The 20,177-nt window shown below is 46.4% G+C and overlaps 1 protein-coding gene across 1 annotated transcript in view; it reads left to right on the forward strand.

The window, feature by feature from the left end:
• bcas2 (BCAS2 pre-mRNA processing factor) overlaps positions 1–1,352 on the forward strand; it is a 32,209-nt gene extending 30,857 nt beyond the window's left edge. Inside the window, exon 7 of the mRNA XM_080210201.1 lies at positions 837–1,352. Coding sequence (XP_080066327.1) covers positions 837–963 — 127 coding nt within the window. The 3' untranslated portion in view covers positions 964–1,352. The remainder of the gene's footprint in view (positions 1–836) is intronic.
• Positions 1,353–20,177: the final 18,825 nt, after the last annotated feature.

Consider the following 20,177-nt stretch of genomic DNA (forward strand, 5'->3'; position numbering starts at 1 on the left):
TGTTACAAGAAAAGTCAGAGTCACTTCAGGCTCACCAACAGGCTTACTTCTTTCTGCCACCCTAGGTCTAACATTAGTGTCCTTTTTGAAAGTCGTCTTCCGAGTCTGACTTTCATCAGCAAGGTCCACCTCGGTGAGTCCTTGTTCTTAAACCTCCAAAGCCCTGTTTGTTCTGTCCCCTGCCAAGCCCCCTCAGACATCCTGCTTGGCATCAGTAGCTGCTAACTTCTCCGCACAGCAGTCATTGCTTGTCTCTCTCCAGGTGTTACACAGCAGCTGGCCCTTTTACTGTGAAGATGTGAAAATTGTCACTTCAGTAGGTTTCTCTCCCATGGCAACTAGATCACAAAGGCATGTATCTGACCTCTGGAATTTTATTTTACTTTCAGTTAATGGGGACATTTGTAAAACATAACCATCTTGTACAGTCTGGCGTTCACAATGGAACCTTGGGATATGGGGTCCAGGCTGTAAATTGGAATTGAAGTAGAAAATCGGCTCTGATGTTGAATGATGGAGCAGGCTCAAGGAGCTGTATAGCCTGCTCCTATTTCTTAAGTATAAGTTCTTTAAGTGACAAAAGCACTGAAGTATATTTCTTTGAAAGATATGTAAAATTGGTTCTTTGGGTTTCACATATGCTGAAAAAGAATAGATACAGACAATGGGCATTACTATCAAGAGTCAAATGTACCAGGTTATTACTGTGCACTGATGGTCCCTTTTCTGAGCAATATGGTTTGAGCTTTCTGTAAGTAAATCTAGTGGTGACAATATATGTTTTCATTTTGGCCACTTGAGCATTTAACAGCTTCCTTCACTTTGTGCCATTTCAGTTGGGTCGCATTGGTTAGCAAGAACTACGAGATTGAGAGAGCAATTGTCCAGCTCGAGAGTGAAATAAACAAGATGAAACAAGCACAAGGGGATGAGAACAAAGAAAACATTCGGCAGGACTTCTGAGAGTGCAAATGAAACTCTTTGTTCAGAGCACACTGTCTTCATAAGTGGACTTGCACTCCTGTTTGTATATTTGTTGCAATAACAATGCAGGCAGGGTTTTCTGTTTAAGAAAATGTCAGTGTTGTATTTAATGTATTCTTTGTATTGAGTAGAACAGTATTCTGTGATTCCAAGTGGCCCAGACTCGTTTTATTGCCCTTCCCTCTCGCACTTGCTAACTTGTCCAATATTATGAACATTTGGCAACAAAGATTTTCCTTTTTAGTCAAGATATCAATTGAGATTTTGTACCAATCTAGTTCTCAGGCCTAATTCAGTTGTAAAGTCTTAATAGGGTTTATATTACATTTTTATAGTTGCATATTTACAAATAAAAGGGTTAGAATTAAGTGTGCGTGTTTGTTTTCTTGTGTGAAGTGGCTGCATGTTTATTGGCATAGTCAGGTTACTTGGGTGTCCTTTGATAAACAGGAAACCTACATTACATACATGTCTGTAGGAAGCATTGTCAATAGTCCTCAAATGGATTGTCTCTTTTCCCCAGAAGTACATTAAGCAACATCAACATTTAGTGAGACATGGGAATCCTTGATCTCCAAGCTGGGGAGTGAGGGGCATGCGTGTGTGTCCGTACGTTCATTCTTTTATATACACACACATATAAGATCCAATCCAGTGAGCCGATCATTCTGACAGACCAAAAGTGTGTTCTTTGTGATGGTGTATTCTATACTGCTGAGCCTATCACCAACAGACCTAAGTTAGCTTAGTAAACGTCTGGGTATTGTTACTGCCTCAAAATGCTGCTTGTCACTTATAAACATTTTTGACCAAATTGGAACTGCACCATGGCTTCTTCTGTGACATCCGGTCCCTGTGGTGTGCTGAGATAAGCTTTCTGTACTGCCTACAGACTCTTGACAAGTTGGATCTCTTGGGACCATCTGAGCATTCCCTCCTTGAAATAGAAGTTTTAGATCAGCATGATCTGCCAACATTCTGTGTGGGAGGCTTTTAACCAGACTATTGATGTGAAGAACAGATATTCCCAATGGAGCAAATTGTTTGTCTAAAACAGGTTCTATTCAATCAAGAATAGAACCTTATTTTTATTAGTTTAAGATTCTTCCACTAGCTGCTTGATTTGTATGCGTCTATGCAATTTTTTGTTTTCAGATAATATGAATTATTTGGTGATCTTTGTTTTCTATCTCTCCTTTACGGGTACTTCACTGAGTTGGGAGAACACTACAGCTCATTACTTGAAGCACGTGACAGCTTCGATCCAGCAATTAATACTAAACTAAAACACCAAGGAAAATGGCTGTAGAATGCAGCGAGGCTGGAAAGAAGAAACACTTGCCCTTTTTGTGACTCCCAGAGACTCAATTCTCTGCATGTGTCCAATCTTGCATTTCATGCAGCTCTGATTGCTTTGCTCCTGCTTGGTCAGCTGCTTTGAATTTTATCTATAAACCTCTTTACCTCGCCCATCTTTTAAGATGACTCTAAATGCCTACCTTTGTGTTCGTCTTCAGTCCTGATAACTCCTCCTGCAGCACTGGGTCAATCATCCTCTCCAACTGGTTCTGAATCCTGTTGAGATTGATTCTCTGAAGAGTGTTGGCACAGGCAGGGATAAGGTAATGGCATCAGGTATTGCTCAGGTGCACTTGTGTGTTGGGGGGGTGGAGAGAATGGAAGAGCAATAGTGACAGAATATTCAGTAGGTCAACAGACAGGCAGTTCTGTGGTGACTCCATGATGGTGTGTTGCCCCTGTGTGCCAAGGTCAAGGACATCATCCAGCAGTTGCAGGATGTTGAGAGTAGAGGGCACAAGCAATGACAAAGGCAGATACATGGTTAAAATCCTACTGTAAGATCATAAGAAATAGGAGTGGACTTTTGGCCCTTCGTGTCGGCTCTGCCATTCAGTAAGCTTATGGCTGATGTGATTGTGGCCTTAATTTCACTTCCCTATCCACCCCCATAACACTTTGTGTAGATCAAAAATCTGTAGGTCAACCCTGTATATATTCAATGAGCCAATGTTGCCTCCTATCTGGGGAAAGAAAAGCCAGAGATTAGTGATCACTGAAAAGAAATCCTGCCTCATTTCGGTTTTAAATGGAGACCCCTTATTTTTAGACTGTGCCCGAGTCCTAGATTCCTCCACAAGGGGAAATATCCTTTCAGCATCTATTACTGAGATGTGACTGAAAGAAGGACCAGAATGGCAGCCCAATATTCATGGGTACAGGGCTTTTGGGTGAGATAGGGGAGAAAAAGATGGTGATAAAAGTGGCAGGGTGTGTTTGCAATACTGTTTAAAGAAATCATTATAGCTGTGAAGATATGATAGAAGGATCATTAAATGAGGGAACAAGAAAGGGACAATCAAACTGTGGCACAGTGTTAGCACTGCTGCTTCATAGCACCCGGGACCCAGGTTCAATTCTGGCCTTGGGTCATTGTCTGTACGGTGTTTGCACGTTCTGCCCCTTTCTGCATGGATTTCTTCCAGGTGCTCTAGTTTCCTGGGTAAGATGCTCTGTCACAGGGCTGGTGCAGGCTCGATGGGCCAAATGATCTCCTGCATTGTAGAGAGTCTATGTTCTATGATACTGCAAGTGTACTCTTAAACCCCTAAAGAGTCAGAGATAGAAGAGCAAATGTGTAGGCAAATCTCTGAGAATTGGAAAAACGAAAGACTGGTGTGATTTAACTACTTTATTTCTAACCCAGTTAATATTTGAGTGAAAGGCATGGAGGGAGCTGAATTGTTAAAGTGCATTCAGGAGAACAATTTTAAGCATTATGCAGAAAAGGTGACAAAGAGGCACTACTAAACACATCACTCAACCTAATGAGTCTCCTAATCTTCCAAAAATCAGAACTACGGTCCAGAATGGGAAAACTGGCTTAGCCTGAATGGAGGAGTGTAGGACTCCAACTCATGCACCATCTTCCACTCTCTGAGCATCAGTGATATTGGATTCTCACATTTGTCAGGCACAATCTTGACATCCTTAAGACACATAAGAGCTTGTAAGGATACTCAGACTGGCCAGCCAAATGGAGGTGAGGTCCCCTCTTACCCACTTTTGTATAAATCTAAGATAAGAGGCTAATTGATAGATCTTTTAATATTCCACATTGCTGGACTCCATCCCCCCACCCTGAACTAGGAAGCTGCAATTTGCTTAATTTTAAGTGAAGTCTCTTTTTATTCCATATAGAGGAGCTAAACACCCCATTCATTTCCTTTAGGAATTTAGCAGAAAGCATCTTAATCAGTGCTATCCTGTAAAGAGAATCAGCGATGGAGGTCCTACTTAATAGAAGCAAGTAAGAGGCGGGGAGGAGGGGCGGAATTTGCCTTATAAAACTGTCGGAATGAGGGGGCAATGGAAGTAGCCAAATAAGCAAACCCTGAGGTGGACTATCTAAAGGAGAAGGGAGCAATGGGGAGAGGTCTCCTTCTAAACCTTCCCAGGGGCACAGCCTCAAAAATGCAATGTTAATTTTATAGCCTGCAAAGGAGCCAAGCCTCCCCACACTATTACTAATAGCAGGGACAGAGCCATCCGGCTTAGAAACGAATAGCAACATATCTTCCATGTATAACAAGATCCTCAGTTGCTTTCCACTACAAGACAACCCAAGAGTGAAAGCATTATGTTTAATTGCCTCCGCCAGGAACTCAGTAGCTGTTGCAAACAGTAACTGGGATAATAGGCAACTCTATCCAGTCCCTCGCTGAAGGCTAAAATAATCAGATCTATAACTGCTCCTGAGAACTGCCACCAGTGGATTTTTATAAAGCACTTGCATCGACTGAACAAACTCCCCCAGTTCAAATCTTTGCAATGTGTAGGATAAATAATTCCACTCCACTCGGTCAAAAATTTCCTCTGTATTTAATGAGATCACTAAGGTATCTATCACCTGCTTTTTGGAAGACCTGAATAATATTTAATAACCTCCTAACATCGTTACATCAATTCCTGCACTTTGTGAACCCAGTCTGATAGCCCTGGATAATCAAGGGGAGAATTCTTTCTGGACAGAATGCCAGTATTTTAGACAATTTCAAAACTACATTTAAGAGTGAAATTGGTTTACAGGCTATAATTCCTCAGAATTCTCGCCTGCCTTTAATATTAAGGGGATCTTTGCTTCTCAGAGTGACTGAGGCAGTAGAGCTGCTTCGAATGAACTGCTTCGAATGAATGGTTATATATACAGATCAGAGGATCTATTAGCAAACCTTTAAATTCCTTATATAATACACTCCCAAAACTATTGGCATGGTAACACAGTGGTTAGCACTGTTGCTTCACAGTGGTTAGCACTGTTGCTTCACAGTGCTAGGGACCCAGGTTTGATTCCCAGCTTGGGTCTCTGTCTGGGTGGAGTTTGCACATTCTCCCTGTGTCTGTGTGGGTTTCCTCCGGGTGCTCCATGTCCCTCCCACATTCTGAAAGGCATGCTGGTTAGGCACATTGTGACGGACTGTGGTGACTAGGGGAATTTCACAGTAACTTTGTTGCTGTGTTAATATAAGCCTTACTTGTGACTAATAAATAAACTTTTACTTTATCAGGCCCCAGAGCCTTACCAAATTGAAGATTCCTTAAGGTGATCAAACACTTCCTCCTTAGAAATTGAGGCATTTAGGGTTGACCTTTAGTCTTCTGAAATTGTTGGGAGTTTAAAGAAAGAAAATGCTCCATATGTATCTATGTATATATGTAAACGCTCTATATGTACCAATGTATATATGTAAATGTTTGATATGTACTAGTGCGTCTCCTGACTGACCCATTTAATGTGACTTGGCATCAAAGTTTTTAAATGCCTTATTAATATCCTCTGTCTCAACATCCTATTACCCTTGGATCCTCGCACGGAGAAAGTAGCCTTAGAGTCTTACTTCTTCTTAGAAAGTCAACATCTACTCAGTTTATTTCCAAACTTTTGTTTGGCAAACTTTATACTCCTCTCAGCATGTTGAGTCGGCAGGAAGTCCAGTGCTGTTTGGATTGCATGGGTTTCTTCCAGCATTGAGTGGCTAAGATCCTTACACTCCCTCTCTGTTTCAAGCTGGCGCTGTCACTACGGCATTTTATGCTTCTTGTTGACCAAACCCCTTGCAAAAGCCTTGCAGGTTTCCTACTGGATCGAGGGGCTAACTTCAGAGAGAGACTTGACTGAGTAGAAGAGATCAAATTCAGCCTTGAAGTGCGAGGTAAATTTATGATCCTTAAGCACAGGCTTAAATCTCCAAAATCTAGACTGAGGATGAATCCCCTTGAGTAAAAATTCCCGGAAGACAGGAGCATGATCAGAGAGAGGTGGCACAGTGGTTAGCACTGCTGTCTCAAGCGCCAGGGACCTGGGTTCAATTCCCGGTCTCGGTCACTGTCTGTGCAGAGACTGCACATTCTCCCCATATCTGTCTGAGTTTCCTCCAGGTGCTCTGCTTTCCTCCCACAGACCAAAGATGTGCATTGGCCATGCTAAATTGTCCCTTAGCATCCCGGGATGCACAAGTTAAAGGGAATACTACCTGTGGAGCAGCAAATTGTTACGGCATGAAAAGAAAATCAATTCTAGTATTACATTGGGGAACGGAAAGGAAGATGAACTTTTTAGTTTTAGGATGCAATGTTCTACAACATTCAAGTACTCCACTTTCTCGCCTTTGCCTGTTGAGTGGGGGGATTCCTAGCAATGGGAAGTTTATCCATTAAAAGATTAAGATGACAATTGAAGTCCCCACCTATGAAGGTGCTACCATCACTGAATCCCCACTGTCAACAAGTTCGGGGTTACCATTGATTAGAAACTCAACTGGACTCACCACATAAACATGGTGGCTACCAGAGCAGGTCAGAAGCTAGGAATACTGCAGCAAATAACTCAGCTCCTGACTCCCCAAAGTCTATCCACCATCTACAAGGCACATGTCAGGATTCTGATGGAATACTCCCCACTTACCTGGATGGGTGCATCTCCAACAATGCTCAAGAAGCTTGACACCATCCAGGATGAAGCAGCCCGCTTGATTGGCTCCACATCCACAAACATCTACTCCCTCCACTACTGACACTCAGTAGCAGCAGAGTGTACTGTCTACAAGATGCACTGCATCAATTCACCAAAGATCCTTAGACAGCAACTTCCAAACCCACGACCATTTCCATCTAGAAGGACAAGGGCAGCAGATACATGGGAACATCACAACCTGCAAGTTCCCCTCCGAGCTACAAACCATCCTGACTTGGAAATATATCGTCGTTCCTTCACAGTCGCTGGGTCAAAATCGTGGAATTCTCTCCCTAAGGGTATTTAGGGATTGCAGCGATTCAAGAAGGTAGCTCACCACCACCTTCTCAAGGGCAACTAGGGATGGGCAATAAATGCTGGCCAGCCAGTGACACCCATGTCCCACGAATGATTAAAAAAAGAAGGAATTTATTTATGTTAATTCAACTAAAAGACTTCAGTAATAAAATCGGGTGAGTAATTTGTGGGGTCCCAGAACATTCATTATCAAACTGCTTTCCCCATTCAGCAGCCTGAACAACCATATATCCTCCCTGCCTCCCCCCCATAACCATCACACACTTGTCCAGTCTAATAGGCATATTCTTATTAACTAGTCGGGAATGAGGCAAACATCACCTGCCCCACCCAGTTCCCCTTCAATGTGAGCTGCTTCTTGTCACCCAGGTCGCTTCCCTGCAACATGCCTGTCAACTTTCTCATTTTTAAAGAAAGACAAAGGTCGGGATTTTCCAGCCACGCTTGCCTCAAGGCTGGATGATCCTGCTGGAGGTCGACAGACCTTTGCATTGTCTGTCCATGCCTGCTATGATTCCCAAGGCGGGTGGGATGGAAAATTTCCACCAAGTTTTTATTTAGTAGGATGATACACATCCCTGGAGCAAAGTTGCAAAGCAGCTACTACCATTGCTTATTCAGCCAAAGAGAGTACAGTATATAGGCACAAAGAAAATGGCTTAGCCCCCAGTGATATACCCACCCTGCTATGGTGTGCACCAAAATATACTTCCCTCATCTCCAGCTATACCAGAAGCACCACTTATAAAGTCTTCTTCTAGAATGTGAGGCTTGTCTGTACCCTTGCAGGAACTAATTAAGAAATTATTTAACCTCAGAACAATAAAAAAAACTGTGAAACTATTTTGCTCTAAGGGTCCTTTCCTCACCAAGTGACAGGCCCTGTCGGGCTACATCTACAAACCTTACATAATTCCACAAAGGAGTCTTTCTCATCAAAAAAGGGATAAGATAAGCCATGAAAAAGTCGCATATGTTTCTGCATTCTAATCCCTCCTATTAAGCCTTAAGCCACTCACCCATCTCCCAGCAGTGGCACTCCTAATGCAGGAATGCAAGGAGAGGAAACAGAGTTAGGGCGGGATTCTCCCAACCAAAAAAAAATGTGTAAAATTTGCATAAAAACTGGAGTAAGTCCCGCTGCTTTCTCCAGCGGGATTTTGAAAGTGAATCTCCCACACTCTATGCATCAGAGTGTCCCAGCATGGGGAGTTATTGTAAACTCCGCTGTGTGGGGAAGGGGGCGGGGATGCTAGCGGGCCCAGAGACTTCAGTCCCGAGCCTGTCAATGATATTAAAATGCTCATTTAAAAAATGCATTCAGCTCTGTACCGTTTCCTGGTAATGGAGCGGATGATGCCAGAATTTCAGCAGGATGAGACGTGCGGAGGCCATGGTGTCCAGCAGGTACACGGCCTCCACTCATTCTCCCAGAATCGCCCCCTTCATGTTTCGAGTCTGCCTGACTCTTCATCAGAACTAAAGAGAAGAAATGTGTTAGATATTAAACTTTAGCTGGGAGGGATTGCAGTAAGATGTAGCAACTTTAAGATTATGAAACCATAAGACATAGGAGCAGAATTAGGCTCATTGAGTCTGCTCTGCCATTAAATCATGGCTGATATTTTTCTCATCCCCAGTCTCCTGCCTTTTCCCCATAACCCCTAATCCCTTTATTAATCATGAACCTATCTATCTCTGTCCTAAAAACCTGGCCTGGCCACCACAGCCTTTTGCAGCAACAAAGTTCCACAGATTCACCACTCTCTGGCTGAAGAAATTCCTCCTCATCTCTGTTTTAAAGGATCGTCCCTTTAACCTGAGGTTGTGCCCTCTGGTTCTAGTTTTTCCTCCTAGTGGAAACATCCTGTCCACATCCACTCCATCCAGGCCTCGCAGCATCCTGTTTCAATAAGATCCCTCCCTCATTCTTCTAAACTCCAACGATTTCAGAACCAGAGTCCTCAACCGTTCTTCATACGACAGACAGCTGGTGTGGGAGGGGGAAGGGAAGGTTATTGTATAAATGTATGGGCGATTAAAGAAGGGGTTTAAGGTGGAGGAGAAAAATCACAGTCTAAAGTTGTTGAACTCAATATTGAGTTTTGAGTGCTGTAATACATCTAATTGGAAGATGTGTTTGCTACTCCTCCAGCCTGCATCGGGTTTCACTCGAGTATTACAGCAGGCCAAGGATGGACATGTGGGTACGAGAGCAAGGTGCTGCGTAAGATAGGAAGCAACAGGGAGATTGGGGACATGCTTGTAAACTGATTCCAAGATTCCCAGTATTTTCCTGCGATTTACAAGGATGTTGTCTGGACTGGAGATTTTCACTTATGTGAAAAGACTTGATAGACTAACATTGTTTTATTTCAAACAGAGGAGGCTGTGGGGAAATCTAATTCATAGAATCTTTACAGTGCAGAAGGAAGCCATTCGGGTCTGTACCAACAACAATCGTTGGATTACAGGGGATATTGAAGACTTGGTCAGGAAGAAGAGGGAGGCGTATGTTAGGTCAAAACAAATGGGTACGGAGTGTGCGCTGGAGGAATATAGAGAGAGTAGGAGGGAGCTAAAAAGGGGAATTAGAAGGGCGAAGAGAGGGCATGAGATGGCTTTGGCCGGTAGGATTAAGGATAATCCTAAGGCATTTTATTCCTATATTAGAGGCAAGAGAGTAGTTAGAGGGAAAATTGGTCCTCTTAGGGACAAGAGTGGAGAGTTGTGTATTGAGTCGGAGGGAATGGGGGAGCTCCTGAATGAATACTTTGCGTCGGTATTCACGAAGGAGAGGGGTTCGGAATCATGCGGTCTCTTGGAGGGAGCGGAGGTGCAGTTGCAGGATATAGTTATTACGAGAGAGGAAGTGCTAGGGCTTTTAGGTAGCGTAAGGACGGATAAAGCTCCGGGGCCTGATGGTATTTATCCCAGGCTGCTTAGGGAGGCGAAAGATGAAATTGCTGGGCCTCTGGCACACATCTTTGTCTCTTCTTTGGACACAGGTGAGGTCCCAGAAGACTGGAGGGTAGCAAATGTGGTCCCGTTGTTCAAAAAAGGTAGTAGGGATAACCCTGGGAATTATAGGCCGGTGAGTTTGACGTCGGTGGTAGGGAAGTTAATGGAAAAAATACTTAGGGGTAGGATGTATGAGCATTTGGAGCATTGCGATCTGATTAGGGATACGCAACATGGCTTTGTTAGAGGGAGGTCTTGCCTTACGAATCTGGTGGAATTCTTTGAGGAGGTGACAAAAACGGTTGACGATGGGAGAGCCGTTGATGTCATCTATATGGATTTCAGTAAGGCGTTTGACAAAGTCCCTCACGGTAGGCTGGTAGAAAAGGTTAAGGCGCATGGGATACGAGGCCAGGTAGCTAGGTGGATTGAGAACTGGTTGGGAAATAGGAGACAGAGGGTAGTTGTGGAGGGTACCTTGTCGGGCTGGAGGCCAGTGACCAGTGGTGTGCCGCAGGGCTCGGTACTGGGACCTCTCCTCTTTGTAGTCTACATAAATGACTTAGAAGAGGGAGTAGGTGGTGTGATCAGCAAGTTTGCTGATGACACCAAGATGGCAGGGTTGGCGGGTACAGAACTGGATTGTCAGGTGATACAACAGGATATAGATAGGTTGGTGCAGTGGGCAGATAGGTGGCAGATGGCATTCAATCCTGACAAATGCGAGGTGATGCATTTTGGAAGGAATAATGCAGAGAGGAGCTATGTGATAAAAGGTAGGCCGATTAGGAGTATAGACGTACAGAGAGACCTGGGAGTGCAGGTTCACAAATCCATGAAGGTTGCGTCACAAGTGGAGAACGTTGTTAGGAAGGCTTATGGGATGTTAGCCTTTATAGGAAGGGGCTTAGAGTATAAAAGCTGCCGTCTAATGCTTCAGTTATACAGAACGTTGGTTAGACCGCATTTGGAGTACTGCGTCCAGTTCTGGTCACCTTATTACCGGAAGGACGTGGAGTCTCTGGAAAGGGTGCAGAGGAGGTTTACCAGGATGTTGCCTGGCATGGAGGGGCTGGGTTACGAGGAGAGACTGAAGAGACTGGGGCTATTCTCCTTGGAAAGACGGAGATTGAGGGGGGACATGATAGAGGTATATAAGATACTGAAGGGAATAGATAGAGTTAATAGTGAGAGACTGCTCCCTAGACTGGGTACGAACACAAGAGGTCATCACTTAAGGGTGAGGGGGAGGAGGTATAATTTGGAGGTAAGAGGAAGGTTCTTTACGCAGAGAGTTGTGGGGGTCTGGAATGCACTACCGAGTAGGGTGGTGGAGGCAGGCACGTTGGACTCGTTTAAGATGCAGTTAGATAGGCACATGAGTGAAACGAGAATGGAGGGATATGGAAGGGGCTATTAAATAGGGTTAAACCTCGGGAGACACCGGAAGGGCAGGCTGTATGATTAATATTTTTTGTCTTTATTCCACAGGTGGAGGTCCACCTCGTGTCAAGCGAGGGGCATGCACACGGCGGGTCGTGCGTGGGCTGCTCTTGGAAGTCCAGGAGTGGCCTAGTACTTCATGTCGGTGTGTGTGCTTGATCCTGGACCGATAGACGGGCTCCACAACAGCTCAGTGACTAGCACTGCTAGCTGTGCAGATACATGGATTTGGGCCTGTGTCTGTGGGAGTTTGCGCATTCTCCCTGTGGTTGCGTGGGTTTCCTCCGGGCGCTCCGGTTTCCTCCCACACCCCAAAGATGTGCTGTTAGGCTAATTGGTTTCCACCAAATTGACACTATTTCTTCCCTGAATCTGACTGAGTAGGGTCCCATTCGTAGACATGCAGGGTAGAATAGGTGTAGGGCGATGCGGCGGCGCGGGCTCGTTGGGCCGAAGGGCCTGTTTCCCGTGCTGGGTTGTTCTTTGTTCTTTGTTCTTTTAATCCTACCCATCTAACCCTGTCATGCCGGGTATTTACCATACTAATCCCCCAACCTACACATCTCGGGACGCTAAGGGGTAATTTAGCATGGCCAAGCCACCTAACCCTCACATCTTTGGACTGGGGGCGGACTCTTGAAAGTTGGCTGAGGCCCTGGAGGATGTTTCAGTCATGGGAATCCCTCCTGGCACCCCTGACCATTGGCAGATTGGCCTGAACTCTGTGACACTCATGTTGACACTCAGGGTGACTATGAGAAGGTTCTCATTGAGGAACACTTGCAGTATAATTTCTGGGTGTAGCCACCTCCTAACCAGACATCATGTAGGTAGCAGTCGAAGATTCATATTAAGGCATCATGGGGTACGGAACACAACTGCCTCCATCTCGTGCATCCTGGGAAGTCACTGAGATGTAGCATTAGGTCACGCAAGATTAAGGAGATTTAGGAGCACCGAGAGGGCACGGGTGAGGGCAGACACCATTGTTTGGGATAGGATAATTGGCACTGTAACAGAATATTGCACCTCAGAGCCACAATTCCTTTGTCTTTGACCCATTTCCCACATGGAGTTTATCTCAGAATCTCCTACCAGGACCCCAAGCAACCCCAACAGTGAGAGCTATAGAGACCCACAGTGACTGACAGTCTGGAATGAATGCCTCATCACTCACTGAATCCGAGGCCTCGTTACTTCCCCCCCCATCACCCCCACCCCACGCCAGAGCATTGGACAAAACGATGGTGCTCCCGACCTTCACTCAGACATGAGCTTGGAAGTCTGTGTGCAGTCAGAAGACAGTAAGAAGTCTCACAACACCAGGTTAAAGTCCAACCAGTTTATTTGATAGTAAACACACAAGCTCTCGGAAACATACCTGATGAAGGAACACTGATTCCGAAAGCTTGTGAGTTTACTATCAAATAAACCTGTTGGACTTTAACCTGGTGTTGTGAGGCTTCTTACTGTGTTTACCCCAGTCCAACGCCGGCATCTCTACATCAGAGAGAAGACAGATAGGACTCAGACTGAGGCAGCATCACAGCGAGTCATCATCACCCCCCCCCCCCGCCCCCCCGCCTGGACACAGCCAACCACAGGCTCATCATCCTACTGTGACATCACTGAGAGGGGCTAAGGGGGGTGGTGAGGGGGGAGTGCTGTTCTGGAGGGTGTGGACAAGGGTTCTAGAACAGTAGGCAAGGGTCTTTTGGAAGGTTGACAGGATTCTTGGTTGGGGTTGAGGGGAAGGGAGTGTGTTTGCTGGAGCTGCCAGACATCAAGCCTCCTGATCAGAGTACCTGGCAGCAGTCAGGGCCTCCTGGCATACTGGACCCTTGCCGCTGCCTGCCCTCAATCCTCTGGGTCCTTTTTGGGCTCTCCCTCCTCAGAGGAATACACATGTTCCTCCTCCTCCTCCTCCAGGATGTCACTCTGTTGCTGCACAAGGTTGTGGAGGGTACAGCAGGTCACCAGGATGTGGGGGACTCTTTGGGGGTTGTACTGAAGAGCACTGCCAGATGGTCCAGGCAGCAGAACAGCATCTTGAGCTGGCCAATGACCTGCTCAGTGATGGATCAGGTGGCAGCCTGGGCCTCATTGTAGTGAGTCACAGCCTCGGTCTCAGGCCTCCGCATCAGTGTCATCAGCCATGACCTCGGTAGGTAGCCCCTCTCCCACATGACCATCCCAGCAGCGTGGGTGGTCCTTGAAATCCCCAGGGATATCCAAATGCTCCAAGCTGAAGCTGTCATTCTATCATACTCAACACACATGTACAGTTAATGACGTCGCCTGACGGGGAGTCAGGTTCTAGACCCCTGCCCTGCCCTCAGGATCTCTGTTCCAACCTCTGCCTCTGAGTGACATACAGCCAACCCCTTGGGCTGGCACATTTCAGCTGTGGATGTCCCTCCCATCAAGATACAGACCCTTGGCACCCCTGGCCATTGGCAGCAGCATGTGGCAGATTGAGCTGAGCTGTGTGGTGCTCATGTAGACAATTGAACTGGTTGTGAAAAGGCCCTCGCTGCGGAACAGTTGCAGTGTAATTTCTGGGTGTACACACCTGGACATCTGGTGCAAACTAGCCATGATGTGGAGATGCCGGCACTGGACTGGGGTAAGCACAGTAAGAAGTCTCACAACACCGTGTCGCTGGTGTTGTGAGACTTCTTATTGTGCAAACTAGCCTCCAGGAGTAGCATGCAGTTCAGACAGAACAAAGAACCCTCCTAACTTCCGTGTGATTAGACATTACAATGTTCATTGCAGGAAGCACTTCAGAGTTTATATAGTGTGAAAAGCTGTGTTATTAGCCCTCGATTGAGGCAGCAGCTACTAGAGCTGGTGCTTGTAATTGTTAGTGGGGCCTGAAGTGGAACGTCAGCAATAAAGCAGACGGAGAGCAGGGGAACCAATGCGACATTAGCGGGCTTTGAGATCGACCTCATACGAAATCCCTCAAAGGCCTCTCAGCAGCCAGTGAGAATATTCACCAACCAACCTCAACCCAGCAGGGGGCCCCAACCTCCAGGCCTGCCAAGCACCCCCACCACCCCCATCACCAAGCCCCTACACCATGACAGTGGCTGACTTACCCTCTTGCACCCGGGAGGTTAGTGCTAAAGCAGTACACATCTCCTTGCTCACCCTGACTACCCACGGAGCCTGGACTACAGTTCAGGGGACCAGTAGTGATTTGTGTCCCTGTGTCTTCCTGCTGGACAAGGTGGGCACATTCCAGGAGGGGTGGATATTCGTGTGCCAAACTTGTTAATGAGATTGAAATCAAGTCAATCTCATGCGAATCAGCCTCATGCCCTTCCAAGACAAGGTCCAGTTTGTGCCAGCAGAAATGGACCATGAAGGTCGTAAACTATTTGACGCCAGGTGCAAAACCCATCTTTGGGCTCACACGCAATTTCCCCGGATCGAAATAATCTGCACCAAGCCGGAAAATTGCGGCCCTTATCTGTCCTTCCTGAGCATATCTGTCTGGTGGAGTTCACCCTGTCAATTGTTTAGCTTATTTTTTTAAAGCTTAAACTTTATTTATTAGTGTCACAAGTAGGCTTACATTAACACTGCAATGAAGTTCCTGTGAAAATCCCCTAGTAGCCACGCTTCGGTGCTTGTTCAGGTACACTGAGGGAGAATTTAGCACGGCCAATGCACCTAACCAGCATGTCTTTCGGAGTGTGGGAGGAAACCAGAGCACTTGAAGGAAACCCATGCAGTCACGGGGAGAATGTGCAAACTCTGCACAGACAGTGACCTAAGCTGGAAATTGAACCCGGGTCCCTGGCGCTGTGAGGCAGCAGTGCTAACCACTGTGCCACTGCGCCACTCTGAAGAGCACCACCAGTGGTCCAGGCAGCGGAATCGTATGTAGAATAGGCCAACGTACTGCTCAATGACAGATCGGGTGGAAGCCCGGGCTTCATTCAGAGACTTTCCGCCTGAGTCTCAGGCTTCTGCAGCAGCATTATCAGCCAGGAGGCCATTCCTGGAATGAAAATCTCCAACACTCTGTGAATCTGGAATTCACTCAGAAAATCACTGGGTGGGGCCTATTCCTGCTCAAGAGGCTGGCAGCCTGGTGCTGAGCGGGCCACTGCGCATGTGCCAATCTGTCAGTGCAGTGATTGGCGCATGTGCAGTGGGTCCCATTGCTGGTCAGTCCTGCAACTCCACACACTGGCCTTTCAAACCCCCCACGGCCTGATTACTGGGCCCTTGAACCACCCCGGGCAAGCTCGTTGTCCCTCATCCATCCCCCCTCTAACCCCCCAAAGCCAACACCAATCTACCGATCCCAACCCCCAAATCCCGACCCCCACACATTGCCCACCGGTTCCCCCCCCCAGTGCTCCTGACCCTTGGCAGCCCCGATCCCTGGCAGCCCTGACAACCACCCCCACCCAGATGGCCAGCCCTGATCACTGTTCTCCTTCCCTCCCTCTGCCTGCGATCTAGAATGCAGAGTGGCAACAGGACCCCTCCATACCCTCCTGCCCCACCCCAATAAGCCACACCCCTCTGGCCCCATCCTCCTTGATGTGGAACTGGTACACTGGGGAGACCATGCCGATGCTACGACAACAGATGAATGAACACCGCTCAACAATCACCAGGCAGGATAGTTCTCTTCCTGTTGGCGAACACTTCACTGGTCACGGGCATTCAGCCTCTGATCTGCGGGTAAGCATTCTCCAAGGCGGCCTTCATGACACATGACAACACAGAATCGCTAAGCAGAAACTGATAGCCAAGTTCCGCACACATGAGGATGGCCTCAACCAGGATCTTGAGTTCATGTCACACTATCTGTGACTCCCACGACTTGCCTGGACTTACAGAATCTCACTAACTGTCCTGGCTGGAGACAATACACATCTCTTCAACCTGTGCTTAACCTGCTCTCCACTCATACTGTCTGTACCTTTAAGATGTGATTACCTATAAAGACTCACATTCCAACCATTATTTTGTAAATTGAGTTTGTGTCTTTAAATGCCCTGTTTGTGAACATAACTCCCACTCACCTGATGAAGGAGCAGTGCTTCGAAAGCTTGTGGCTTGGGCTACCAAATAAACCTGTTGGACTTTAACCCTGATGTTGTGAGGCTTCTTATTGTGCCCATCCCCCTTGGCACTGCCCAATGCCTGTGCTTAGCTGCCCCTTGGGCAGTGCCAGGGTGCAGGCTGGCACTGCGCAAGGGGCATCCCCCTGATCTTCCTCAATGGTCTCTGTTCCCTCCAGCAGGGTCGACCGTCTCCCTCCCATTAGTGGGAGCTGTTGTAAACCTTGCTGGAGTGAACTACTCCTGGCAGGGATGGGGGGTGGAGTGGGGGGGCGGAGTGGGGGGGTTGCAGAGGCAGTGGTGGTGGCGCCCAGCGGAAAGCCCACGAAAAGGCCTCCGCTGATGTCTCCCAGCCTGCTGTACTGCTCGAGCAATGCAGTAGGCTGGGAGAACCATCCCCATGTGTTTGTAGCTAGTCCAGATTCCACTGCAACAAAACCAAGGTTACTGACAACTCACCACAAAACAACGAGGAAGCAGACATCCACCATTCATTGTCCTTGAAACTCAGGGGTGGGAGAGTCAATGGATTTGGAAAATGAAACTCTTCCAGTTCTGGTTCTACTCAGAAAGCTGACAGACTGACGACATTTCCAAATGGATGTATTTAAGTGATGGGGCGGGTTCGGTGCAAGGTCACTCCTAATTTATGACTGGGGTGACCAGACGCTCAAAGTCAAAACCTGGACACATTGAAAAGTCATGGGGAGGGCTGACCAATGACAGGAGTTTGGGAGAGGGACAGTTGAAGGTGGGAGGTCATGTGGTGACATCACCCAGAATATGTTGAGCCAGAGTTGGCAACTCTTTTCCATAGATTGTTTAAAAAGGGTGTCATCAGCAATGAAACCATTGATGCCAAAAAAGGTAAATGACAACTTCCTTGGAGACATCAATAGGATGGCGGGGGCAGGAGAGAGAGACACAGGACGGCAGCGTGTAATGTGATGTGATGGATGTTTATGAGAAGATGGGTGAAGTTTCATACAGATTTTCTTCAACGTTCCACCACCACCACCACTCCCTCCGCCAACGCCCGTTCCAAGCCCTCTTATCCTCGACAAAAGGGGGAAAGGTGAAATCTGGGATATTTGAACTATTTTTAGGAAATTGTCGGGACATGGGGACGTTTAATGAAAAGCTGGGACTGCCCCGGCGAAACTGGGGCACCTGATCACCTTTGTGGAATCACAGAATCCCTACAGTACAGAAGGAAGCCTGCACCATCAACAATCTCACCCTATCCCCGCAACCCCACATATTTGCCCTGCTAATCCCCCCAAAACTAGGGTCAATTTAGCTTATTTATGATATTTTCAGCCAGATTCAGAAATCAGCTTTTGGCAGTTACTTCCATGCTGACATTTCACAGGGACAGACCTGTGTAACATAATTAAAAAGTTGAATCACAAAGTGTCAACACACCAGCAGCAGGGTAAACATTTTTAATTAGCACTCTCAATACCTGCAGATGGCCAACAGCTAACTTTGCCTTTTGTATACCACATGTGTAACGCCACAGGGACTGCAGCGGTTCGAGAAGGCGGCGCTGAGCGATAAATACTGCCCTACCCAGCGATGATCACATCCCATGAAAATAAGTGGCTGAAACTGGATGAGAATGTGCCAGCCAGTGAGTTTATTAAATAGTGATATAACCTATTTTGCAATGGAGAACAAACAACAGGAATTCTCTGGGTAGGATGGAGGAATTGAAAATGATCCAAAACTGGTAGGAGTATGCCTGGTTGCTGACTATTCTCTGCTGGATGGGTGGCGGTGGGCAGTGGGGGGGGGTTCAACTGTGATGCCCATGTAGGTGAACAGCCTGTCAACATTCCCTCTATGCTTCACCCGTGGCTGCTTGGGTGAGGAAGCAGAGAGTGGCTGACAATTATGTGGATCTGAGCTCCAACAAGACCAGTACCTGCAGGACAGGAAGGATAAAAGACTGACCAAAGACAAAATAAAATCTTTCACTGGGTAAGTCGGTGCACGACTGTAGTCTCTTGAAACCATTTCTTTTTTCAGCCTGTGTCTAGCTGACTGTGGAACCTGCAGAGTCCCCATAGCAACCTTATTCAGTGTGACTGGACGGTCCTGCTGTTAATAGCGGCATGCCATTAAATTGCCTGAATCAACTCCCCTCAGTGATCAAGGGCTCATTTGGAAAGTAACGCCATTATTGCCAAGACTGGCTGAAAGATGTCCCGGTTACACAGCATGCCCCCAGTCAAGAAACAGCAGGAAACATTAAAGTCAGCCACAGTTTGAACAATATAAGCATGGCCCCTTATTAAAACTCAGCATTCAAAGAGTTCAGAATGTGCACCTTAAGTATTCTTCAAATAGTAGTTGCCACAGTCTTATCTCCGTTGATCAAGGAGAATAATTTATTATGAGAAAAGACACAATATCGATTTCACAACTTAATGGCAGGAATATTCTGTCATTGTAAGTGGTCGATTGTTTTCAGAGTTTTGAAAGATTATGGTATTGGCCAGTGATTATATGTATTTCAAATACATTATGCAGTGTTTTGTTTCCTGCAGCAAATTTTTTTTTGTCTTGGGGTATGGAACTCCTAAGAAATATTCTTACTGCATTAAATTAACTAGAGAAAGATATTCCATAAACTGTCTGAAAACCTCCACACCAAACTGCTTGAGGATTAATGAGCTGTCAAAATTGTTACTTGTCAAAAATCAACCAATTAAGAGTCTCATTGACTCAGTAGTTAAATGAGGTGCCTACCACAGGTGACCCGTGATAAATGAGTTGCTCTTAACTAGAAATAGGACAGTTCACCTCCATGCACCAGAGTTACAGGAATTATGTGGGCCGGCTTGCTGCCCTTGATCCCAACCCAGTGCCAGAAAATGCTTCTGTGTAAATATTAATGTGTACCATATGTCACTTCGGAGTTACTGGAAGAATCCATGCCCATATGCAGCAAGACCTGGACAACATTCAGACTTGGATGATAAATGGCAAATAATATTCTCACCATAGAAGCACGAGGCGATGGCCTTCTCCAAGAAGAGAGATTCCAACCATTATCCCTTGACATTCAATGTCATCATCATCACTGGATCCCCCACTATCAACATCCCAGCAGGTTACTATTGAACAGAACTGGACCAGTCACATAAATACTGTGGCTACAAAAGTGGGTCAGAGGCTGGGAATTGTGAGTCAAATAACTCATCTACCGAATCTCAAAAGCCTGTTCACCATTTACAGGTCACAAGTCAGGATTGTGATGGAATTCTCTCCATTTGCCTCAATGAATGCAGTTTTAACAACACTCAAGAAACTTGACAACATCCAGGACAAAGCAGCCCACTTGA

This window comes from Carcharhinus amblyrhynchos, chromosome 22, assembly GCF_965287045.1.
Source record: "Carcharhinus amblyrhynchos chromosome 22, sCarAmb.v2.hapA, whole genome shotgun sequence".
Classification (NCBI taxonomy): Eukaryota; Metazoa; Chordata; class Chondrichthyes; order Carcharhiniformes; family Carcharhinidae; genus Carcharhinus; species Carcharhinus amblyrhynchos.